We start from the raw sequence: 27,570 nt of genomic DNA, 5'->3' as shown, positions 1-27,570 counted from the left end.
GCTGGGGTGACAGAACCTCGTATCTCAAAATTGTCAAATGTTCAGGAGAGCGAAAAAACATGGCGGACAAAGCACTATAGTGAATGGGAAAGCCTCTTTGACTTGTCAAGGTGGCTTCATTTTTGGAGTAAGACAGTTAGGATTATGGCCAAGACATCACTTGACCCATTATTTGACCATTAAGCTAAAAAAAAATGTTTTGACATTTTTGAGATACAAGGTCTTGTCACCCCAGCGACGATGTGTATTGCAGAGAGAGAGAAAGGGAGACAGTGTAATAATACAATGTATTATAGATTGATACTGTATTCTATCTACAGCAGTGCTGTCCTTGGCAATGTAACTCTGCTGCACCTATCAAGAGTGAAAGTGAAAAGAAAGCAAGAATGAATTCATGAGAGAAAACAGAGGAGAATGAAAAAAACAAACAAACATAAAAGGCTGAATGCAGTCATAAAGAAAGAGAGAAAGAGAGAGGGGTAGAAAGAGAAAAGGAGTAAAACAGGAAGTAAGTATACGGAGAGAGATTCACTGACAGGAGGGGAGGGAAAAGTTGTGCAGTTCACAGGCTATCTGATCCATATAGCGTACAGACAATCAATGAGGATATTAGCCGGTAGGTCTACATAATACCCTGTAATATCACATTTACATGTACCACTGCCTACCTGCCTTCTATCAATAGAGCCATCAGCATATTGCTTTGCATCACGGCTGAATGCATTATGTGCCTAAAATGCATGTCTACAATGTGATCCATATTTCATTGCAGTGCCTTCTGTCAGGAATAGACTGCTGACACAAGGGAAATAAAAACCCATAAAGCTTGTGACCTCCAATTCATGTTAACCCGTTGAGGACGAGTCCCGAGTATACTCGGGCAAGCATCTATGGGAAATGTGTGATGTAACAAAATCAAACCGTCCTCAACGGGTTAAAAAGAAAAAAAAAAAAAACTGAATGTGACAATTGATGGAATCCTGCTTTTCTTGTGTGAACACATAATATCACTGTAATCTTGGTAGGAGAAAGAGCTAGCATAATTTGATTTAGGTACATGTACACAGGCAAGCTTCTTTTTACATACGTAATTTGTCCCACACAACAAGTCTGTTAAAAAATGAATGCAACTAGAAATGTCGCTTTGGCGACTGGTATGCCTCCGCCATAATGCATGATTTTCCCAATAGGTCTAGATAGTACATGTGGACACTGTGTGATTACATTTTCACAAAATTGGTAAAATATTGGAATGACAAGTTTGTCACAAATGTGTTGAATGTTCACCTTCCTTGACCTAGGTTTAATTGGATGAATAGGAGAGCATGTATCTAGGGATTTCAGGACTTTAACTTGACTTTGACCCATTCATACATTTAGGCATTGAGTAATTTTCAAGGTACAGGTGTGGAGAAAAAGTGCAATTTCTGAATTGAATAGTAAATTGTTACCATTTTCATCTGGCCCTTGACCCTAAAATTCATAAGATAATTACTTTCAGGTAGAACATGCATAATATGTACTAAGTTTCAAGGTAACTTGAGCCACTTCCGAGATATGGAGGAAAAAGTTAGTTCAGCACTTTCACTTGATCTTTGACCTTTTGACCTTTGAGGCAAAAAGAGAAAAAAAAAACTTTCCAGAGAATTTCTATTAGGTTACACACGCATACACCAAGTGTAAAAAAATAACCCTGCTGGCATTGCATAAATATGAGGGTAATAGTAAAATTTTGAAGTCTTGCATTTGACCTTTGACCCCTGACCTTTGACCCCATGAACCCTACATTCTCTAGATAATCACTTCCAGTCAGTACATGTATATACTATGTTCCATGAAGATACCAAGAGAACAATTTTCCAAGGTACGGAGAAAAAAAAGAAGTTTTAATATTTTTACTTGACCTTTTGACCTTTGACCTTTGACCTCATGACCCAAACTTTCACCAGAGAATCTTAATTGGGTAAAACATGTATACACTAAGTTTCAAGAAAATATCTTCAGGCATTCAATAGATATGGTGGAAATAGTGAAATTTTATGTATTTGACCTTGAGCATGTGCACCCAAAAGTTGATAGGCACAACTTCACCCCCCTAATACACATACATGCCAAGTTTCATTAGGATACCTCAACAGGTTTCGATAGTTACCTTGTCCACAAAATTCATTACGGATGGACGGAAGGACGGACGGACGGACGGACGGACGGAAGGACGGACGGACGGAAGGACGGACGGACGGAAGGACGGACGGACAACCCGAAAACATAATGCCTCTGGCACCACTTCGTGGCGGAGGCATAAAAAAGGATGATAAAACAATAATTGGTAAAGCTATTCCTCCTTTTAACCCGTAGGGTTTATACAAAAATAAATGATTTAAGAGCATATGTACAAATGTACATGTCATGTAATATTACTAAACTGGTCACGATATACAGCTGTACACCAAAAAAAAAAAATCACAAATAAAGCCATTACATGAGAAGAGCTTTAAATATTTCATAAGAAATGTTTAAATACTGTATTTTATTCACTGAATGGAATGCATCATGAAGTAACTTCTTTGCTGGGTTTGTATTAAAGGTACAGTTTACCTTTGGGAGCATTGATTTAAAAAAAAAAAAAAAATCAAATTATCATGTTTGATCAAGGAGTTAGAGTACCTCCTTGGTTTGATGTATACAAGTATGTGTTACCGGTCAATGGTATCACAAAACATCCTATCATATGAAATTTTGCAATAAAACCTAAAATGTAGGGAGATACATATATCTCTCTTTTTCTCATTAAACCATAAGTGTAGACAGTTTCAATAGTCTATAAACAAATTTGTTATAACTGTACTTCACATTTTCTAGATTTGACAATACTTAAAATTGATTATCCTGATTAAAATTTTTACAATGGTTGTTTCTATGCCTAACTCACATTTTATAACTATTTTGAAGCACTAAAGAAGAGTTTTTGTTTCATCTGCAAATGGCTACCAATGCCTTTCACAGGTTTACACGTACATGTAGTTTACCTGAGCTCAATTGATTTTGAGATTTGACATATCTTATACACAGTCTCTATGAATGATAAAATTATGTACATTGTAGCTGCTGCATTTAAAAACTCTATCAATAGATTCAACATTACAAAGTAACAACTGCATTATCCAAAGGCCATAAATTGAGAGCTGCACTGCTTTATTGTCCATGGGGTAGCCTTTTGCATACACCTGTGTGTGTGGTACAAGTAGCACTGCTCTTTCAGGGGTCTGCCACTGCCACTACCTACAGTACAGAGCACTAGTTTTGATAGAGCTCTGATTCCATAACTGGGTCAAGAATGTGGGCATGAATAAATATCTCCTCCGATTGATGTGTCCACCAGACAAGGTACATTATGCATCAAATTAAAGATCTCCTCTGATAATAAATTGCTCTTTGCATTTAATACCACAACCAGCTAGGTTCCAATGTTTTTCCTAGCAACTGGCTTGTTGGTTTGTGTGTCTGTCTGTTTGCAAAATCTATAGCTCAAAAAGTTATGAATTACATGTATGAACAGAAAAAAAATGATAATGACACAAGAGATGATTACATTTTGGCAGTAATTTGGGTTTAATACCACGCTGATCCAGGAAATTCATTGAATTTTTGAAGGACTCTTTGTTCTTAGGATATTTACAAGGCCAATGAACGAGGGAATGCAAGCTGCACACTCTCAAGGCACAGGAGGAAACAATAAAGTTAGTGACACCAGACAGGAGTCTTTATCATTGGGAAATTATTTAGGCGGATCCAGGAATTCCATAAAGGGTAGGCACTTTTACAAAATTAAAGCGTCCCCCCCCCCCATTTTTTTCTATTTATTTCTTTTGTTTTAACAAAAAATAAAGAAGGGGTGCACGCCTGGTGCACCCCCCTCTGGATCTGCCTCTGCTGATTTTCAGGATCTAAATATGGGTGAAAATTAGCTGCTTGATGGAGGTCTGCGTTCTCCGAGTGCTTTTCTACGAAGAACTCTATTAGTACCATAGGGCTCCACCCTTGAGACTACTTTATACGGTAATAGAAAGCACATCATAGTTATTATAGACAAAATATTGGGGTCAAAAGCAGAGACATCCATGATTCACACACTGTAATTCTTTGGACAGAGCAGACTGCATTGATCCCTGGGCAGGCCATTCATGTGTTAATAACATGTCCACATCTACTGCTGATGACTAATTAATACAAGTTGCACATAGTGCTGGGCATATGCATTGTGTATGAGAATTACGAATTTTTAGTATCAGGTATTACAGAATATTGAATGTGCATTTTTTTGTTTTAAGTGTGTGCATGTGTGTTCATTTGTGTGTGTGTGTGTGTGTGTGTGTGTGTAGTTAAATGAGACAAAAAGGAAAGATAGACCAACAGATAAAAACAAGTTGAGAGGGAGGAAAAAGAAAAAAGAAAAGATGATATTAATATCTATATATTTCTACATCATCATTCTTTTCTTTAATATAAGATTTCTTTTCAAAACGTTGTGCATAATCCTACATGTAGCAACATCTTTAGATCATTAGCAAGTAAAATCATTGATACAACATGTACAAATTTACAAAAAGATCAAATACTACACTTTGTTGTGTACATTTGATATGTATTTTATTGAAAAAAAAAGTGTACCCAATGAATTTAACAATTTTTTACTTGTGTAAACTTGTATGCGGATTAAGTGTATGTCACTATCATGCATAATACTGCCTACACTGTTTATTTTTAAAACACAATCTACATTTATACAAATTGTATTAAAAACTGGGTATTTGCAACTTTGTACTGAATGCTTTTTGTTCACTATGAAACAAGGAATATTCAAAGATAAAATATCACACACAAAAGCTCTTTTATCAACTCTATTTCTTCTCTGTCCACACCAATGTTATCCCACTGATGCTGAAAATCATTTTTCCTGACAACTCTTGAGAGACTGAGCAATGAAACCACATTAACCCTTTGGAGACGAGTCCCGAGAATACTCGGGAAAGTGTCTATGGGAAATGTGTGTTATATAGCAAAATCAGTCCAACCTCAATGGGTTAACATCCGGAGGGTGGGAAGGGGGAACACCTCATATAGGGTAACATGATTTGCAATTACCCTCCTGTAGTTTAGGGTTCACCCAATCCATTCTGTTTGGTGTACATTGTACCTTGAATTATTTCAAAGGTTTTCAAATCATTATAAATTGTCCATTTACTTGTATAACGGGAACAAATGAGCAAACATTGTACGCAAAATTCAGTGTACATCACAAATTTACAACACCCACACAGATTAGCGATAGCTCATCCTAAACTGTTCCCCAATTTGCCCATCTGTACACAACTAAAATGGGAAACACTAGCAGAGTGGACACAAGTCGCCTGAGATTGATAAGCCATAAAGCACCGTGTTTACAAAGCCCCCGATAGCCACAAGCTGTTCTCTCTTAAGCGAAGCACCCATCCCTTCTTTAGAGTCAAATCACTCCTTTCCCCGCAATCTTGATTGATGAGGTCGGCTTTAATAACATGCTACCGAGGCGACATAAGTGTGGGGAGAAGCTGGAAGAGGGAAATTACGCAGAACCGACTTGACATGCAGGGGAGAGATTACACAAGAGCGTTCTAAAGACAGAGGGGCAGAGGCGCAATGTAGATAGAGAGAGAGAGAGAGAGAGAGAGAGGGAGTGAGGGAGTGAGAGAGGGAGAGTAATAATGAAAACACATAAATGTGAGACAGAAAATACAAGAGACATAAATGTATAAGAAAATACAGAGACATACAAAAAATGAAAAAAAAAACCCAGTAGACTGCAGTGAAAAGAGAGATAAAGTATGACAAAACATGTAATGTACAGATAGAGAGAGAGAGTAATAATGAACACACATAAATGTAAATGTGAGATAGATGAATACAAGGAGAGACAAAAATGTATTATAAGAAAATACAGAGACATATAGATAAAAACAGCAGACTGCAGAAAAAAAAGATCAAATACAAAGAAACGTAATGTAGAGAAACAGAGAGAGAGTATTAAATAATGAACACACATAAATATGAGATAGAAAATACAGAGAGAATCATAAATGTATAAGAAAATACAGAGACATGATATAAAAAATGAAATAAAAACAGGAGACTGTGCACAGGAAAAAAAAGATAAAATACAACAAAACATAATGTAGCTCGTAGACAAAGAGAGAGAGAGAATGACAGACACATAGATATGAGTTAAAAAATACAGAGAGAATCGTAAAAGTATAAGAAAATACAGAGACATGATATTAAAAAAAAATGAAATAAAAACAGGAGACTGCAGGGAAAAAAAAAAGAAATGTTGCTATGGCGACTGGTGGTATGCCTTAGCCATAATGCATGGTTCTCCGTCCCAATAAAATATGAGAAACATTGTGAGGGATACATTGCACATTAGCGATAAATACTGAGAGAAGTCAGAGAACAGAGGAGAATTATGTAATGCATTGCCATTCTGGTGACAAAGAGACTAAAGTTGTGAAGAGAAGAGATGAAGAAGATAAAGGTGAGAGACACAGAACTGAACTCCCATGCATGCAGAGAGGAGAGAGATTTTATAATAAAGAGTATAAAAGACAAAGGAACTATACAACTTGTACATCAGGGTAGTCCGGAATTTGAGCATGTTGCAAGCTCAGAACCTGAGAGTATTGCAGAAATTGTATGTGCGCAGAGATCATGAGCACTGTAGCACACAATATTTCACAGCTAATCTCTCTTTGTGCAGCTGCTTTACAGTACACTCAATGTTCTCTCATGTTTTGCACACAAATATCTATTAAAGTACCAGGTATTAGTTTGATGTTTCTTTAGTTCTGCACATGTTTTGCACATGTTTGAATACATTTTTTTTTTCAGCTTGTTGCAAATTCTTGAGGATGTTGCACATGAGTTGAGGATGTGCACACGAATTTGAGCATGTTGCAGCGACATGCTGAAACCCCTCGTGGACCACCTTTGTACTTTTGTATGTACAATACATGCATAAAAGGGGGGGGGGCAGAATATAATAAAGACAAGGAGGAATGTAGTAACAGGGGAATATGTCTGTATTAAGATTACTGTCCACAGTGAGGTCACTCTGTACATACATTGTACGATGTATTAATATATGTAGAAAAGACTGAACAATTACAGGTCTTTGAATTTCTGTATATTTGAAATAAAGAAAATGGACACACTAGAATAAATGGACTCATAGAATACCAAATAGATAGAGTATTGTGGAGAGAAATAAATGCAAGAAAAGAGAAAGATGAGAATTTTATTAAGTGCAGGACAGATTTTACAATATGGATACCATCGGAGATGTATAGAGACCATAGATGATGGGGGGGGGGGGGGCGCAACCTCCAAGCAAGAAAGCTGGTACATCAGGAATTAAGAAGAATGGCATTGTAACATGCAGCATCCACAGTGGGACAGACATGTAGTATTACTATGGGTGAGAAAGTTGACAGGCAGATGTTTATAAATACAGGAGCACATGGATCAAAGACAGGACAAGTGTGGAGAAGCATTACAACAAGAGAGGGTTATAGTGCAGGTACTGACAGAGTGGGTAGACAGGCATACAATGTACAGTATCAAAGATACTAAATTCACAATTCAATGGATCACAAAGAAACATTTGGTGGCTAGTGGTTGGGTCTGTGCATCTGCTGTAGGGCCTATGCTACATTTGAATCCTTGAGTATTATAGTCCTTGAAATACAGGTTTTGCTCTTGACTAAAAAACAACAACATTCACAACTGAAGAGTTTGGTCTTAAAGAATTTTGCACGACCACTACACGTACACTGTATTATGGAGAAATACTGTACATGTACAATGTGTACGTAACATGCAATTTTGTAAAGGTATCATGACACCCTGACTACTTTGAATTGTAATTGTGGTTTAAACATTAGTTCATGGAAGTGTGTTTGACAGCACTTGGTTGAAAAATATGGGTGTTGTAAACTGCTTGCCCAAGCTGGAATTCATAATCATATTCTACCCTGCAATTCTGGAGATAAAGTTTTATTAAAGACCTTTTCATTCACTCACACCCGTGTTCTGTATAAATCTATCAAGTTTCTACATCATCAATTTGTAACATACAATGTACAGTGAACATTGTACATAAGCGTATGCACATCCACAGATCAAACAATAAATTTACTCTATGATACGTAAAACAGAATGACTTTTCATTTCAAAGTACAATGTAACAGGTATCATGAATCTCAAGAGTAAGCTGTATGTCATACCCTGTATAATATGCACTTTTGGAATTAAGATGTGGGGAAAACTCACAAATTTATATGCAGACTATGCTTTCATGGGGATACAGTACATGTAATATCCTAGAGGTAGTACATTGTATAAAGCATGGATACTATCCATGAGGAAATAAAAAATCCACTTCACAGTTCCTACTTAGATTGTGATATCAGGTCATAAATCATGATAAAAGTGCAGAAATACAGTTGTACCATTAATCCGTTTATTGTAATCAAGAGATTTGATTATAATTTGACATACTCCTGCAAAGGACTGTAACAATTTGATTTCTACACAAGGTGATAAGCACAATCTGGGTATACATTGTACATGCAATCATGGTTTTCTCACTTTAAACAAGGCAAGTGCCAAAATGTGTCTCGCCCATTCCCGTACAAGGAATTAATATTTTTTGTAACTCCCAGAAGTTAATTGACCTGCTTATGACCTTTGACCTTGTGATGACCTTTAACTCCCCAAGGGACATCTACCGTCCAAGTTTGGTCACAAACGGATATAGGGATCAAAAGTTATGAGCCACAATCAAAACGCGCCCTAAAAACATAACATTGGGATTCGCGCACAACACAAGTTGAAGTCTCCAATTGCTAGATGGGTGTCAGGCGGGAGAATCTCCAGAATCTATCAGAAGGTGCTTGGGGTTGGAGTCTCTGCATAGACACTTGCCAAGTATACTCGGGACTCATCCTCAACAGGTTAAAAGTGATGAATCACCTTCAACTGAATCAAGATTAAAGTGTATCTGTACAGAGAAATTTAGTTTTCTGACATTGTAAATTGTATTGTTAATAACCCTATGAAATATAAGAGTGCAATGCTACCTACATACAGAAATACAACAACTTGTGTACTTGTATGTATAGCAATAAAGAGACATGGCAATCTCTAAAATGCCAAAAATTACATGCAAGAGTAGTCTTCTGGCCCTATCGACTGCATTCGATGTTTCTGTACGATCAGTAGCTCTACGTTACTCTCAAAACACGCAAACACATGCAAATGTCCACATACGCAGCTTCAACTGTACATAGGTTGGTGCTTCCGCGCCGTGCGCTGGGCCACTGACCAGGCAGCCGCCGCAGCCTCTACTCATGCGGATGCATCCATGGCTCGATGAGGCAATAGCGAATGACAAGAGTACATTGTATTCGATATAGCTGTGTGCAGACAGAGGCGAACGAAGGAAACGTGCACACACTGATGGTCTACATGCGGCTACTACAACGTATTTTCAGATCTGGCTACTATTGCAGCACGTACAGTACGTGCTGATTTATTAAAATTAATGTTTCACAGTTTGGGACACTTTTTGTGACGGGATAGAATTTTCGTTAGAGTTCTTCTAAAGGACATGCTCTCACACCTCTCAAATTTTAGGGAAGAGATTCCCTTTAAAACCAGCACGGGTGGAAGTGAAGGCAGTGCTGCTGTCCAACATGTTGTTCAGTAAATATCATTTTCTCTACCGACAAAAAACAAACAAAACAAAAACAAAACAAGGAAAAGTAGAAATTACGCGGTGCGTAATATATGTCCCCGCCGGAAGTAGCATTTAGTAGCAAAATGTACAATATAGGTAAAAAATCAAGGTCAAAGGTCAAAGAAGTCAAAGGACAAAATTCTGTGTAGAAGTTTTGAAGCCCTCACCTAGTGCCATCACATAAAGCAAACGGAATCGAAATCGGGTTAGAAATGGCGAAGGAGTAGCATTTAATAGCAAAATGTACAATACAGGTCAAAAATCAAGTGTATCCCCGACGACCAGATACAGACCGATCTTTCGGTCAAGGCCGTGGTGATCATGAGGAGGGAGGCCACCATCCTTTAAGGCTTTATGAGCAAGACTCCAGGAGCCCCCCTCATGAGCGGGATTTCCAAATAATACAACACTCAGTAATTACATATGTATGACAGCTGAACTCCAATCATGTACAAACTACAAAGATCTACTCGGAGACGTCTTTTGAGCTCTCGAGTCTGATTTGTGATCCTGTTTTTGTTTCGAAGGCCAGGGGAAGGGCTTATCTGACAGTCATCTGCAATGACCAATGCACTAGTGCCTTGTTACATTACGTAGGCCTACATGTATTTGTACATAGCTATAGGGGCCTACAAGTAGGCTAAAATAGCCATCATAGCATCATTGCCCGATCTCTGCAAGTACCAGGAACTTTCAGTATAAAGACTTTAGAATTCTACACATTCATATCACTATCACTGTAATATCAGGGAGGTGGGTAACTGCGACCAGTACCAGCCTCACCGCGAATCGTGTACAAGGAGCGTCCCAGGGTTAGGAGGTGGGAAGTTATAACCATTTAAAGCCAGTTTGGGGTTAGCTCATGTACAGGTTTCAAGTTTCAAGTTTCAAGTTTATTCAAAGTTTCCACAATACAAAAATTACATAAGAACAATAATATGTAACAAGGAATACATTGTTGAATATATGCAATTAAAACAATTTGCAGAATTGAATATAAATTGACAATGCATGTAGATGCATATAGATGTAAAGTGGAGGGGTCTTAGAAAAGCAAGCTTGTATAATAAGAACCCCTGGAAAGGCAAGTTAAGACATGTAATATAACAACTCACTACTATATACAAACATTAAAGCCATAGAATTCTACTGGAATTCCTCAATCCCTCACACACACACACACACACACACACTACCTATGGAATTTTAAAGCAAAACATATCATTGGCATTTGACTATGTTACTCAAATGGAAAGCAATGAGATGAAGTCATGTATCTAGAATTTAAAAGGAGCAGCATCAATGAGACTGAGAATATCGATGAAGCAAATACTTCCGAGCCAACACTTTAAATCTGGAAAAAGTGGTACTATCTTTAGCATCTGAGGGTAACATGTTCCATTCTTTTATGCAAGACACATAAAAAGAATTTAGGGCAATACTGGTAGCTACACGAGGTAGATGCAGAAGGTTTTTCTGACGTGTATTATGGGAATGAACAACTGAGTTTTTGACGAACAAATCCAGAAATAAGGAGGGAGAACTGGACATGTGAAGCTTGTACATGAATGCCAATGAGTTAAAAGACACTAACTCGTTTAGAGGTAAACAACACAGCTGTAAGAACTGGGGGGGCACTTGGCCTAGTAAGGTGTGAGCTTGTTATTAGCCTGATCCAAATGACCTTTCTTCTTTCTCAGCTGATTAGGCACTCCACTGCACTAGGTTCTAGTCTTCAAGCAACAGAATTCATCACTCAGCTTGCCCGACATAACAATTCATGGAATTCATCAGCCATGTTCAAACAAGGGATGTACTCGCGTAGACCAGGTGACCAGAATGATCCATCATGCATCAACTGGCACTTCTGAAAACATCCATTTATTTTGCATTGAATGTAATGACATTGACCAAATAGAAAAACTGCTTTTGCTGCCAGGTGGATGTGATGGTAAGCACCAATTTAATCAAACTTACAAGGATTACTTGAATCATTCATGGTACATCACAGTAGCCCGACCAGACGCTGTTAAAGGGACTGTACAGTACTGGTTGAGGTGGGGATTAATGTTTTGAACATTCCTAGGTGACATAATGAAAAGCCTCTTATGAAATATGAAAGAGCATGTAATTTTAAGAAGGATTCAACGTTTATTTGATGAAAATTGGTTTTCAAATGGCTGAGATATCCCCCAAAAAGTGCTTGTAATAAAAGGCGACATGCCACACCTTTATTAGGATCTCTTTGTTTCACCTTGTTTTTGGATATCTCAGCCATTTTAAAACCGATTTTCATCGAATAAACTTTTGATACCCCTTAGAACTGCATACTCTTTGACAGCTCATAGAGTGATTTCTGAATATCTCGCAAAACGTTAAAAGCTAAATCCTCACCTCGACCAGAACTGTACGTACAGTGTACAGCGACTGGGCTGTGTTCTAGATCTAGTTAAGTTAACATCACAGTAACTACACGCAGCCGCTGTCGCGAATTGCGACAGCACAGTGTCTGGTCAGGCAAACATCACAGATGCTTATCTCAGTGAATTTAAAAACCAACATGCTCTGCTGGTACAAATGACCTTTTTCTGCTCATGCTCAAAGTGGAACCCCGAACTGGCTTATTCTTCCCACCTATACAGTTAGTTCCCTGCTGCTCGATGCTCGTCCCTGGATGTACAGTGCATGGACATGGTGGTTGCAACGCAATCATCAGCAAGTGTTGTTCTAAATTTATAGATCGTACTCCAGCAGCATTTCACACCATCCACCACACTATCAACGACATGCAGAATATACGTAACTCTACGTCTTTTACTCTTCATGATTACTCGTACTTACCTCAATGGAGAACTTCCGTTTTTGCTGTGTTCTCTCGCTCTGCTTTGCACTCCCAACACAGTGGCTAAAATTAAAGATAAAGCCGTGACTGTGCTGATGCGGTACGTCTAACGTCTACGTATAGTACTACTGTCGCGGGTGGGTACCGGGTAGAGCGGGTGCCTGTGGTGGACTGTGCAGTGCAGTCTGCATGTGAGTGCAAAGGGGAGGGAACTCGATTGATCATGCGCTATGCACTCGAGGCCGAGATGAAGAGGAGACTGAGGTACTAGTAATGTCATACCAAAAACAACAATAACTACAAAAGAATACTAGCGCCCTACCGATGATTAAAAAAAAAAAAAAACATGGTGTCTTTCAATATGTAAAAAAAAAAGACCAGTCGCTAAGATTCTAATATGGTAATTGGTACCGCGGTATATAAAGTAAAAGCACAATCATCATCACTGAATTATTGACACTAGGTATTTGTTTGATTTTGATTTGATTTCATTCTACTCTTCCGACCCCATTCCGGGGTATGAGAGTACAACACATAAATACAAGATATGGTCATTACAATATTAAAAAAAAAAAATACATGTTTGTGATGTACAATGATGTATATAAAATAGTCTATACCTACTAAACATATATACAGTGATATACAAATTGGCAAGCAAGGTTAACTAATCCGGTATGAACCATACGACCAAACAATCGTGACATACAACTACAAAATATGTACTAGAGATCGAGTATCACTGGATGCTTAATTTTGTAGTCTACCACTACGAGTTACAATATTTTCTTTCTTGACTACAGTACACTCAACTTGTTCAGGCTTCTGCAAACTTGCAAAATATGACATGATCAGCCTCACAAATAATACTAATCTCCTAAATGCGAGCATGAACATTTCTGGACATGTATAATGAGCAAGGACGTTTAACCAAATAATGATTGCTTAAATATAACTGTCCTTTTCAAAGAAGGGGCAATTTAAACGAAAACATAGTGAAATTCATCACCTGTTTCATGTCTATCACAACAAGGGCATTGAACATCCCTTTCATCAAATGACTGTACAAATCTTCTATTATTAACTGGCAACTGATTTGACCTACATCTAAAACGGCTCAATGAAATTCTATCCCTCTTTACTCAACTGGACTAAATGCCTTTCAAAGAGACTATTCGTCTTAAAAATCCTATAATTTAAACATACTCTATTTGACCAAACATTTGCCATCAAATCCTGTTTAGACATATCACTTAATCTCAGCTTAAGGTGCTCAATATCCAGTTTACTAAATCCTTCCCCTTTCGCTTAGCCATACAACACCAAGACAAGCATTGTTTAAAAAATAATATGAGATATCCACTTAAAAACAAAGGTCGTGTCCTGTTGACTTACTAATCTTTGGAGTGTATAAAACCTGAATGAATATTTAGCAGAAGAACCCTTTATGATCCTCAGCCAGAAGCTAACCATATTTACAATCTTGCATGTTAGAGTTGAATTTATTCATTTAGAATTTCTATTCATTAATAGAAAATAAAAAAGGCAATGACAAGGCGGAAAACCATTCATCGTACAGTCCAACATTTCCTAAATGTGAATCACTGATTTTATTTTCAATTTAGATGTTTGCTTTCACCAGGGAGGTGGAAGAGAGACTCTTCCACCTCCCTGCTTTCACACACAATGTCATATTGACTCACATATTGACGCGCCCTAATAGCCCAGTCTTTTATTTTGTAGGTACAGCTACCTTATTATCATATCATGTGTGCAGGGTGTGATGATTGCAGCTATCTTCATCTCGGGTAGGGGTGAAGTTCATAATACTGAGTATTCATCATGTCGAAAACTGAGGGAATAAGACGAGCTCTTGAAATTGTGCGAGGTATGCCGAGAGTTGCCCTCAACAATCTAAGAGACAATCCTGGATCCAAAAAGAATGTAAGTTTTTATTTCAAGAGAGATAACCATTTTGGTGTGTTGTAATGCTGGCTAATTCAGAAACTCCGTCACGCTGTCGCAGCAGCGATTGCCCATAAATGTCCGTAGTCCCATTAATACATATTTGTGCTGCTCGTCTCAGTTACAGCATGCGCATGGAGCTATCTAGCCCGACCAGACGCTGTTAGTACTTTAGTAGTGTACGCTGTGCGATGCGAATTACAGCGACTGGGCTGTAAGTGTGTATAGTTAGGAGCTATCGAGCTCTGGAGGTTTACTACGTAGGTAGCCTACACTACAGGTACACACTGTATAGGCTCTACTTGGGTGACCCGCACCTCGTCATAGTTAATGTTTGCGCATATTTGAATCGCATTTCGCCACTGAAATTCTTGGAAATCCAACTCACATACAGGAAAAATGCTGAAAATTCCAATGGAACCACAATTTCACTGATCGATATCGAAAATTTGCTGCTATCGTCGTCAAACGCGAACAATGCGAAAAAGTTGCGCGCTAAGGAAGGGGCCCGCAACTCGTCACCCGCGCTCCCATAGACAAAGCACGTAAAAGACGTGTGCTGGTGACCGTGATGCTCCCATAGACATACACGTAAAAGATGCGTGCGGGGACAGTGGTGATACTTATAACACGTATTCCGATTAAATTTCAGATTTTCGCGAAAAATTGTTCGGTTTTCACCACAATTTGCTTGGTTGTGGTAGCCCTGCCAAGTTTCAAGCTTACTGAACACAGTCCCGGGCATAAATTTTTGTTTAGTGCGCTTAAAACAATTTTAAGCGGGGTGACGGTATTCGGGCCCCTGACGAGGTGCGGGCACCTCGCTATACACATATTGCACATGTGTACAATGGTGTAGGTATAATGTGAATTGTCACCCAGAGCTGCAGCTGAAGTTCACGCGCGCGGCACTTGTGTAAAAGTTTACAGTGATGCATAATTGTTTTTGTATGTTCATGATGTATTTTATGTCTAAACTTGCAGGTGTTCTCCTCTGTCCAAACCTCTGATATAGGTATCTGGTTCTACTAACACATGTACTACTACGGTATGACTACTAGGTACTAAAACTAAAAGCTACTGTAGTCTAGAGCCTTGTATCTTTGACTTTAGCCTTATCTCTGATTCCAGTAGATCTATTAGTATGACTAGATTACCTAATTAGCAATGACGATAATGATAAAACTGAAAAAGAAAAAAAAATTGACATGTAAATTACAGGACTACATGTACACGTCTACAGTGTATGCATCATTACATATTGGACTCCAAATGGGCAGTTGATGGGGTCCATTGGTGTCGTCATCAATTTCATTTGTTATTAGTGTCATGTCCAACCTGACTTGGAACCAAGTGCCATCTCAACGACAACAAGAAATCATCAGAACATTATACAAAAACATAGATGATGTATGGTGTAATCCTACAAAGTGCACAGAGTTTACAGCTACCGTGAGATTTACCATGTTTAATAGACCTTCAATCTTCTGTATTGTACATGTAGTGTAGGGTTACAGGCTTTTGCACCCTAAATTTCTGTCTGTAGGCCTACTGTGTACTACTGTATACACTTTCCCAACTGTATGATGTATTTGTGTTCTTCAATTATGTGATAAAGTGAAATGTTCCTTTGTGTCTACAGGAAAATCGCAGGGGGCGAGGTCAGCACACTGGAGGAATGAGTGGCCGTGGTAAGAGTGGTCAAGGGATGAGAGGTACAAAGCCCAGGATTGGATTCGAGGGAGGACAGACCCCTTTCTATCTCAGGATCCCTAAATACCCTTATTACAAGGACTACCAGTAAGTGTTCTGTCTTTACAATTTACAAGCTTCTTCTTGTCAGACAGCAGTTGTGACAACTGCACACATACCCATCATACCTGTATTAAAGGGATGGTATAGTTTTGGTTGCAATTGGGCTTTTGCAGGTTTCCAACTTCTTTGTGAGGTGATGAGAAACCTAAAATATGAAAGAGCATAAAATTCTGTTAAAGATTAATTCAAATTTTATTTGATGAAAAATGTTTGTGTGAAATGGCTGAGATACCCCAAAACAAAGAGGCCTAATAAAGGGTGGGACCCATCTCTTATTGGGAACACTTTGTTTTACTTTTTTTGTGTGTGGATATCTCGGCCATTTTAAAACTGATTTTCAGCAATTAAACTTTGAATGCTTCTTAGAATCGTATGCTCTTTCATACTTCACATTTTAAGTGGTTTCTAATCATCCCACAAAAAGTTAAAATCTGAATCACTGTCTTAAACAAAACTATGCCATCCCTTTGATTTAATTTCCTTCCTATTAATCTATGTGATGCTAAGGCAGCATTTTTGCCAGTAGAATGATGACATTCTATGTCTTCTTTTGAAGAAAAAAATTACAAAGAATCTCACTGTTTTACAAGGGAGGACATAGAGTAATAGAAGATAGTATGTGTTCCTTATACCCTTTGTGACTATCACTAAAAATGCTCTTGGCACCCACTAAACACTATCTGATTTTGGGAGGAGAAAGACAGAAATATATACACTTCCATATAATGTACAATGTACGTATTGTTTTCATTGCTGTTTTCATATTTCTATTTGTGCATTCATCAGCATTCAATGTTATTCATTTTCCCTTCATTCAGCTTGAGGAGGCAGTACATGCCACTTTCCCTCGCCAAACTCCAGTACCTGATTGATGTCGGTCGAGTTGACCCAGACCAACCAATCGACGTCACCTCCCTGGTCAACTCGGGGGCAATCAACATCAACATCAAAGACAGACACTATGGGATCAACTTGCTGCATGAGGTTTGTGTAACAACTTGTCACCCTTGAGAAGTGGAAGCATGGGGAAAGAATACAATGAACTCCTGTTATAACAAAGTCCATGGAACCAGCAGTTTTCTTTCGTTTTATGAAAATTTTGTTATAACCGAACAAATAAACAATTAAGATGGTAGAGCTGATAATGTTGTGGCCTTTTATACTTCAATGTATTCAGAATTTTGTTATAACCGTGTTTGTTATAACGGGAGTGCACTGTCTTGTATACAGGTGATCCCCATTCTAGGAAAAGTGCGGATTAAAAAAGATTTGTCGTGAATTGAGAGGATATTTTCCCAATATGGAAAAAAAAACCTAGTTATCGACAGACAGTATGGGATCAACTTGCTGCATGAGGTTTGTGTAACAACTTGTCACCCTTGAGAAGTGGAAGCATGGGGAAAGAATACAATGAACTCCTGTTATAACAAAGTCCATGGAACCTGCAGTTTTCTTTCGTTTTATCAAAATTTTATTATAACTGAACAAATACACAATTAAAATGGTAGGGCTGATAATGTTGTGGCCAGAATTTATACTGTACTTCACTGTATTCAGAATTTTGTTATAACCGTGTTTGTTATAACGGGAGTGCACTGTCTTGTATACAGGTGATCCCCATTCTAGGAAAAGTGCGGATAAAAAAAGATTTGTTGTGAATTGAGAGGATATTTTCCCAATACGGAAAAAAAACCCTAGTTATCTACCAGGCAATGCTCGTATGTGACTTTGGCGGTCCTGAATTTTCCAGTAACTGTATTTAGCTGATTTCTTTTTAAAGGACAAGTTCACCTTCATTAACATAAGGATTACGAGAATGCAGCAATATTAGTAGAACACATCAGTGAAAGTTTAAGGAAAATTGGACAATCGATGCAAAAGTTATGAATTTTTACAACTTTTGTGTTGGAACCGCTGGATGAGGAGACTACTAAGGCTCGTGATGTCATATGAGTACAACAGTATAAAGAAAATGTAAAGAAAATTCAACATATTTTCACTTTTTTCGCATAATAAAAGAGCACTTGACTTGCCTCTTTCTAAAGGCAATGGGAATAATATTACCCATAACATATGTCAGTAACGAGTCAAGAGAAAGTGTACTTTTTTCAAAAGATGAAATTTTGTGAAATTCTCTTTATATTTTCCTTATATTGTTGTACGCATGTGACATCATACACTGCAGTAGTCTTCTCATCCAGCGGTGACTGCACAAAAACTTCAAAAATTCATAACTTTTGAACGGATTGTCCGATTTTCCTCAAACTTTCAATGATGTGTCCTACTAATATTGCTACATTCTCTCAATCCTTATGTTAATGAAGGTGAACTTGTCCTTTAAGTACATGTATGTTTAATGTGTCCTGACAGTTTCAAATCCTCACATGTAGAATGTATATATTTATCAACCATGGGCATACATGTATGTTTTAGTGAGGGTTTGTCATAATTAGAACACTTAATTTGGAATGTTTTTACTTATCAAACTTTTCAGCCCGACGACTGAATTGTGTCTGATTTACAATACTAAGAAAAGTTGAACTTTCAAGGCATTTATCAACAAAGTGTCGGTTGATTTTTATTCTCTTCCTTGTAGGGACTAGATAACTTTGAAGCCCAAATCAACATCGAGGTACAGCACACGTCAGAACTGGCCATCACAGCAATTGAGCGATGTGGTGGTGTTGTGACAACCGGCTTTTACGATCCTGTCAGTTTGGATGCCCTGGCGTATCCCTTACAGTTCTTCCTGCAGGGGAAGCCCATCCCTCGACGTGCTCTGCCACCCAAGGACCTCGTCAACTTCTACACCGATCCAGCGAACCGCGGCTACCTTGCCGACCCCGACAAGGTCCGCAAAGCCCGGCTGGATCTCACGCGGAAGCACGGTTACGTCCTTCCCGACCTCACGAGTGACCCGCGGAGGGAGATGCTTAGAATGAGGAAGGATCCGCGGCAGGTGTATTTTGGACTCCAGCCGGGCTGGGTGGTCAACCTGGCAGACAGGACAGTTTTAAAGCCAGCAGATGAAGACCTGCAGGAATATTACAAGTCATAGTCATATCCCAGTTATATTTTGCAGTGTCACTATCATACGGACAGTGGTGATACTCTGCAAATGGACTTATTGAACTGAAAAGAAAATAAATGCTTTCTGTGTGGTCTGCTGAAAAGTCTTCAAGTCTGGGAAATTTACAGAGAGAACATGCATTATTATTAGCTTTCACATGACCTCGAATCTTCAGTTTTGTTAGAAGCAGTAAGGAGATACAATTGTAGGTGCTTGCAGCAAAATACTCTAAATTGTGCAGAAGGAAAGTAAAAATTAATTGAAGGTTGTTTTTTAATCTATGACAAGTTTATAATTTACCACTGACTTTTAGATGCATTTTTTTTTTTTGTGTGTGTATGGATTTTTGTTACTTGCCTTCTCCAATTATTATTTTTATTATTTTTGTTTTTGTTTTTGTTTCTTTTTTTTTTGTTTTGTTTTGTTTTTGTTTTTTTTTTTGGGGGGGGGGGATTAACGGGGGTGGGACAGTATTCACACACTGGGCATGTGAGGCTCTTATGAATGATATTGAGTATCAAGCACTGGATCGAATCCTTGCGGTTCGCCCCAGGTGACTAGCAATAGTCAGCAAACAGTATCAGTCAGGTACATTGTGCCATACTTTAGAAGAAGAAGAAGAAGACATTTTATATCACGTGGGTGATGAGTTTGCTTTGATACTGTTTGAGCGGAAATGAACTCTCTGTGATACAATGTATTGACAAATTCAAAAGAAATGGCAAATAATGTTCACAAGATTTAATCTTGAAGCATTCTGCCCAAGTACTTGTTCTTATTTATAAACCACACATTCACCTGTAGTCCACCTCACGGAAATTCAACTTACTGGAAGTCAAAGAAAAAAGAGAAAAGAGTAAATAAATGGCCAGTATCTTGGGGTATAATGCATGCTGGTATGATATGCCTTCCTTGAAAATTACAGGGAAAGCATTGGTATTGTTTGGCTTTTTTTAAGAGTGTGATGTTTTCATCCTTTTTCATTGTTGTCCTTAAGAAAAATGAAATATTTTGATTAAAAATATGAAGAAAAGACAAGAACCCTGGAAAATATTATTTCTGTCATGCTGCGCAAACCAAGAGATAGAGACCCTCATCAGGTTTGCTATCTTTCAACATGTTTTATTTAATTTTGATTGGTTTCATGTACCAATTATTTGAAGCAAATGTGGGTTACCTGTACTATTATAATGGTGACAATGATATGTGACATTCAAGCCAGAATTCAACTTTGGAAATCATGGTAGAAGATCATATATAGATTGATCATGCTGACTGCATTAGGATGGCCACATGCTGGAGGGAGAAAAAAGAAATAAAAAGGATACCTTACAGATACACCTTTTGACATTGAAGGCTTGTGTTCCCTAGAACAGGAACTTTTTATTTGAATGTGTTTTTCCCCTTGATGCTTGTGTTTCACATTTACATTATGAGGAAAGTACATGTACATGTAAAAGTTTGTGTTTGTGTGTGTGTGTGCGTATGTGTGTGTGTGGGGGGGGGGGGGGCTGGAGGGGGGAGGGGGCATGGAAGAAGCTAGAGCATTATTTGTTTGCATCTCTTTGATAATACATGTAGCCTACCTGTTCCATGTTGAGGCAGTTGTGGTTTCTCAGCTAAAAGCTGCATTTTGACCCAAACCAAATGCTGATTAGCAAAAAAGATATGCTACATGTACTGTATAAATATCACACACACACACACACACATACAGACAGGAGGAGTTCAGATGCAGAAACAGACATATCCATTTCTATCAACATATTTTTCTCTGTTTGATGATGCCCTTAAAACGTTTGGAAAATGACATTTATCTGTTTTTGTATTTAGTTTCTTTATAATCATAACATGTTTATTGGAAGAGTTGAATGCAAAAACCATATCCGCACTTTAATACACTTTACTTGATATTGCATCTGTTGGAAAGAAAACACAGAAAATTATTTAGATACATGTACATGTATATGTTAGAATATTTATCTTTAGAGAGAGAGAGAGGGAGAGAAATAGAGAGGGAGAGAGGGAGAATATACTCCATTGACTCGGAGGAAGACAAGCAAAAGTCCAACACGTAAAGAAGAAAGAAATAGCTTCGACTTGGAGAAACAAAATCAATAGCATACACTCGTTGTACTTGTATTTATACATGTACATGCATATTATTATAGAGAAGAGGACTTGCAAAGACCTTTGACTTAGACCCCGTTTACAGTGCGGGGCCGGGCTCGGCCGCGGCTCGGCCGCGGCCGAGCCCGACCTCAATTGCGCGGCCGAGCCTCGCAATTTTGTCCGTTTACACTGCTGGGCTCGGCCGCGCTTTTGATTCAAACCTTTCAACATTTTGTCGTAGTGGCGCTCTGCTTGTAAACAAACGCAATTTGGTATTGTCTGGTTTTCAGACCCTTTGCCAAATGAATTCCGTGGCGACGAAGTCGCCGTTCGGGCAAAGGCCTTTGCCGAAGGAAAAAAATCCTTTGCAGGACAAAACCACCTTAAACTATACTAGTTTTCGACGTTGAGGGGGTTAATATCCTGAATAGCGAAAGATACAGGCAGAGGGTTTGGAAGTCAGACTAAAATTGGCCGCGCAATTGGCCGCGCATTTGGCCCAGTTTGCGTTTACACCAAGAAGAGGCCGGGCTCGGCCGCGGCTCGGCCGCGGCCGAGACCACCTCCAGAGCGAGGCCAAATGCGAGGCCAATTTTGGCCTCGCATTTGGCCTTTTGCGCGTTTACACTGAAGCGGGGCTGGGCTCGGCCGCGGCTCGGCCGCGGCCGAGCCTCGCACTGTAAACGGGGTCTAAGGCGATCATTCGACTTATGCGAGGTCGACGTAAGCAAGGTTGACTGTATCTTCTCTTCGTCCTTCCCTGCCCCGCCCCTCACTCACTGTCTCTCTTTGTCCTCTCTCTCTTGTTCTCTCTCCCTTTCCATCTTGCTCTCTCCCTCCCTCTCTGCTTCCGTGTAATTGCCAACAAACCAATTACCTAGATCACAACTCTGGGCAATTATGACAATGGTGTTATTGATAGGTGATTGAGAAGAGTTATGTTAGTTGGAGATATCATCATTATTGGGAACAAGTCCAGTGGCGGAGCCAGGGAGGAATGACGCAGAGCGTTGTGGCAGTGATGTTTTTACACGTGTAGATAGCGGCAGAATGTTGGATGTCCACCTGACCAACATGATGGACAATGCCGATGGTACTCGGTGGCGGATTCAGGGGAGAGCGCACCGGGCGCCCCCCCCCCCCCTTATTATTTTTTTTTAAACAAAAGAAATAAAAAGACAAAATGGAGAGGAGCTGGGAGGGGTGCGGCCCCCCTTTAATTTTGTAAAGACGCCACCTCTTTACAGAATTCCTGTAGCCGCCCCTGAAGTCCAAATTGTTTTTATGCTCTCACTATATAATTTACGTTCATCTCGGTTCACATCACAGCACTTACCTTCACAATCTGTCACTCAATCTACTTATCTACCCATTTATCTATTTTTTATCTACAGTGTATCTCCTTAACTCAGTCATCTCATCTGTCCTGTCGTAAATAATAGTCATAAATAATGTCCGTGGACCAAGTTTAATAGTAACATATTATATAGGGATGCATTATCATTTAATTCAAAGAATAACATATTGTTTACTCGCAGGAATCAGCATGAAAAAGAACCCCCCCCCCCAAAAAAAAAAAAAAAAATAATAATAATAATGATAATAATAATAATAATAATAACAATAATAATAATAAATAAATGATAAAAAATAAAATAAGAATAAAATAAAAAATGAAAAATAAAATAATAATAATAATAATAATAATAAGATGAAATGCCTTTATGTCGGCACCTATACAGAAATGTAGAAAGCCTGTGATAATTATGTTGGTATAATCTGGCCATCTACTCAGTATACTCTGCATGACACTAATCCACTTTGCCAGAAAAAAAAGAAAAAAAAAACAAAACAAAACAAAACAAAACAAAACAAAAAATCTTTTTTTTGGGGGGGGGGGGCCGGGGTGAGAGGAGCATCCTCTATGAACCTTAAAGGACAAGTCCACCTTCTCTATATACATAAGGATTTTAATAGAGAATGCAGCACCAGTTAAGTAGAACACAACATCAGTGAAAGTTTTAGGAAAATTGGACAATCCATTCAAAAGTTATGATTTTTTTTTAATTATCTACGCAGTCACTTCTAAATTAGAAGACTACTGCAGTGAATGATGTCACATGCGTACGACGATATAAGGAAAATAAAGAGAGAATTTCACAAAACTTTACTTTTTGACTAAAGTGCACATTTCTTTGACTTATTACTGACGTATGTTAAGGGTAACATTATTCCCCCTGCCTTCTGAAAGAATGAAGTCGAGTGTTCTTTTGTTATGCGAGAAAAACGGAAATATGTTGAATTTTCTTTATTATTCTTTCTTTATTATCGTTGTACACATGTGACATCACAATAAGCTATAGTAGTCTTTTCATCCAGCCCGTGACTGAGCAGAAACTGCAAAAATGTATAACTTTTGAGCGGATTGTCCGATTTTCCTCAAACTCTCACTCAGGAGCCGCGGAAGCGGGGGGGGGGGGGGGGGCTGGGGGGCTGCAGCCCCCCCCCCCCCACACACACACACACACACATACACACACACACACACACTTTTGGTTCGTCCAAAAAAAAAAAATCGAAAAAAAAATCGAAAAAAATCACAACACTTATGAATTTCAATTTCCAAAGATTCCGCCCTTAGATTCGGTGGTCTTGACCTTGCCACCCTCCCCCCGGTCCCGCAGCCCCCCCCCCCCCCCCCCACACTGAAAAACGTTCCGCGGCCCCTGTCACTGGTGAGTTCTACTAATATTGCTGCATTCACTCAATCTACATGTCTGATATGAGGGGGAACTTGTTTAAGTGTTATGCAGAAGTAAGTCGGTAATGTTGTGCAAATGGCTATCTGCCAAGATCAGGTGAGAAAAATGAGAATATTACAAACAATAAAGTTATCAATATCAATATTTTGTTCTCGTACAACCTTAGTGCATTATGCATTATTTGAGTTCTGTAATGCTGAAAACGGGAAAAATATAATTTTGTTTCATTTTTTGTCACGCAGCTAGATGTAGACATCACAGTATAGTACAGCTGTATTAGTGTTCAGAGTGTAGGCCCTAGTGTTCCTTCAGAGGAATTTACTTTAAGGCTGATATAATATATGTCCGTAACTATCACTCGCACCCCGAAACCGTTATTCACTTTTAGTTTCCCATATGAAAATAAAGCCGGCCGCTATAAAAGTTAATTTATGAATGAATTAATGTCCCACTGGTATTCCAGCAGCGGTTCAATTTCAATGACATAAGATGTAAACTCATTTATCATTTCTGACACTGGACTTATAACAATGAGGAATCCAACCACTTCATGTGATGTTCTTTATCCCAAGATCGCATCACGTTTGGAACATGTGGCATCTTTATAGCTATGCTGTTGAAGGTTACAGTTTGTTATTCCGAAGGTTCGTTATTCCGAATGTTCTTTATAGTCCGAAAGTTCGTTATTCGTTATCCCGAAGATTCGTTATTCCGATAGTTCGTTAATCCGAAAATGTGATAAGGTTTGTTATTCCGAAGGATCATTAATCCGAAAACGAAATAATTATGGTTCGTTATTCCGAAGGTTCATTAATCCAAATATGACACAAAGCTCGTTATTCCGAAGGTTTGTTACGGACCCTATTTCATTTCGGATCAACGAACCTTCGGAACAACGAACCCTATTTCATTTTCGGATTAACGAACCTTGGGAATAACGAACCCTATATTTTCGGATAAAAGAGCCTTGGGAATTACATAGCGAACCCTATTTCATTTTCGGATTAACGAACCTTCGGAATAACGCCACAAAGTTCAGATTAACGAGCCATTTTTCATTTTCGGATTAACGAACCTCTAGGTATAGGGAATTTGTGTGTTTCGGATTAACGAACCTTCGGAATAACGAACAGCACACGCTGTTGAAGCGGGAACTGATCATGAGGATATAAGGCTAGATGACAATATTATAATGATTATATTGACTTGTGTTGATTCATGATATCTTCAACATCACATGATTATGTTGTGGCCTCAGTATTTTGACGGATCAGTTGACGTAATGTTGTTTAATGATGGAAAGCCAAAACCCTCTGATAGAATCATATAATTATAGCTACTCTTTGCATGTCATTACCGCCAGCCCTTGGTTGGCCAGCTGCATGCAGGAAAACAAAATGATGGCGCCCTTCCGTGTTAAACCGCACCGCACCGAAGTCAATCGCTAGCCGTTGCCTTTGCCCGATCCCCGACCTGTTGTGGGTCTTTGTCTATTTTCCATATTGACAGTTAGGGGTAGTAATGATTTCTGCCAGTTTCTTACAAATCAGTGTTGGGGAAGATACTTTTTACTCACTTTAGTTGCTATCCGAAGAGGAAAAATAATTATACTGTCAGGTTGACTGACCGCTGGGTGAAATAAGACCGCATTGGTGATTATGATAACGGACTGATAGCTCTCTCTCTCTCTTTCTTCTTCTTATCACCTATAAGATCTGATATGGAGAGTTTAAACACAAAAGTTGATAATCCATTCACCACATTTTGAATCTTGAGCTGGACGTCGGGATTAAGATTTAAAACAAAAATGATACAAACATATAAGTTGAACGGCATCTAATATACTACATTGTTTGTAATGAAATGAGTGCAGTTAGCATCCATAGCATTATTAAAAAGATTTATTTTTTCTATTTTTTTTAATGATAACGTGAAAAAAAAAACCCTGAGACTTATATGGGCGGCGTTCCTCTGCTGTTTTTTGTTTGTTTGTTGTTTGTTTGTTTGTGTGTGTGTGTGTGTGTGTGTGTGTGTGTGTGTGTGTGTGTGTGTACCAGTATTCAAACTATCTATTGCTATTGATGAGCCTACAAATTCAATTCAGCTGTTGCTTCGGATGCAACACGATCACTCCTCTAATTTTACATTAGTCGATTGTAGCCATTCTTTGGCGCTATCGTAGATCACTGTGAAGGTTCAGAGAAAAATACATGTAGCAGTTAAAAAAGAAGAAGAAGAAAAAAGGAGAAGGAGGAGAGGAAGAAGAAAAGAAGAGAAAAGAACATGTCTGACAGAAGATCATAAAAATCCCTAAACAGTCGGTATATAAGTAAAATTAAATCTGAAGAGTTTAAATGCAAAAACCGATGAGGGGTATATCCATTTTGTATAAACAAAAGATGACTCTGCTGAAAACAAATAAGTAATATAGATAAAAATGATAATTTTTTATAATCTTCAAAAGCATTTTTTTTTGTGTGTGTGTAGGAGTGCAGAAGGGCCTGCGCGTATATTAAAGTCACTGAATACTTTTTTTTCTCTCTGATGGGTGACGTTTACCTGTATTGCATTTAAACTCTTTATTTAGACCTGTTAAAGCTTTCTGTTCATATCTAGCTATTTCAAAATTACCATAAATCAAAGTTGATTTTATTAAATGCACATCATGAGATTCAAGCTTATGCAACAGAAAAAAAAAATAATAATTAGGGCTAAACAAGCGCCAGTTGGTTTTAGGACACTTTGAATGTCCAACTCAGATGTCGTGAATAATGCTGACACGATGAAAATCATAACGTCATTGTGATACTGTCCGGAGTCTTTAGATCTGTTGTTTGTCGTAGACGTGTTTGCTATAGTAATACAATGTGTGCTGATTCATAAAATTGCCCATTTTCGCGAATTCACTCGAGTCGGCGTATACAGCGCCAGCATGATTGAACAACGTTTTGATCGGGCAAGGAGCGTTGCCTAGGCATTGGGGTTAAACAATTTTTTGACGTCATCGGAAAGTGTGCTCCCTTGGTATCCCACAAGGCTTGTGCGCCCGGAAACCGATTAACATGCAAATATCAATGCGCACTTTGTTTCTTTCATAATTGTTTCTATATTTTAAAGATGAAAACATTCCAGCCCTTTTCAAGATTATGTGCACTGATTTGTCATATATATT

General features: G+C 38.5%; 2 protein-coding genes across 2 annotated transcripts in view; one reads left to right on the top strand and one right to left on the bottom strand.

The window, feature by feature from the left end:
- LOC140234051 (acyl-protein thioesterase 1-like) overlaps window positions 1-12,732 on the bottom strand; it is a 34,455-nt gene extending 21,723 nt beyond the window's left edge. Inside the window, exon 1 of the mRNA XM_072314132.1 lies at window positions 12,674-12,732. The gene's annotated coding sequence lies outside the window, so the exon portion shown is untranslated. The remainder of the gene's footprint in view (window positions 1-12,673) is intronic.
- Window positions 12,733-14,514: 1,782 nt separating this feature from the next.
- On the top strand, window positions 14,515-19,875 carry LOC140234162 (large ribosomal subunit protein uL15m-like). Its single transcript, XM_072314235.1, has 4 exons — window positions 14,515-14,618; window positions 16,282-16,439; window positions 17,273-17,438; window positions 19,051-19,875. The coding sequence occupies exons 1-4, from the start codon at window positions 14,517-14,519 to the stop codon at window positions 19,510-19,512; spliced, it is 888 nt and encodes a 295-aa protein (XP_072170336.1). The 5' UTR covers window positions 14,515-14,516; the 3' UTR covers window positions 19,513-19,875.
- The last annotated feature ends 7,695 nt before the right edge of the window (window positions 19,876-27,570 follow it).

The sequence above is a fragment of the Diadema setosum genome, chromosome 10 (genome assembly GCF_964275005.1).
Source record: "Diadema setosum chromosome 10, eeDiaSeto1, whole genome shotgun sequence".
Classification (NCBI taxonomy): domain Eukaryota; kingdom Metazoa; phylum Echinodermata; class Echinoidea; order Diadematoida; family Diadematidae; genus Diadema; species Diadema setosum.
The sequence above is the reverse complement of the archived record's forward strand: the minus strand, read 5'-3'. Positions and strand labels throughout refer to the sequence as shown.

Bases quoted from the DNA above. Each gene is read 5' to 3' on its own strand.
- LOC140234162 (XM_072314235.1), top strand. From the start codon at position 14,517: ATGTCGAAAACTGAGGGAATAAGACGAGCTCTTGAAATTGTGCGAGGT. The intron at 14,619-16,281 runs GTAAGTTTTTAT...TTGTGTCTACAG, and splicing joins ATCCTGGATCCAAAAAGAAT to GAAAATCGCAGGGGGCGAGG. The intron at 17,439-19,050 runs GTTTGTGTAACA...TCTTCCTTGTAG, and splicing joins GGATCAACTTGCTGCATGAG to GGACTAGATAACTTTGAAGC.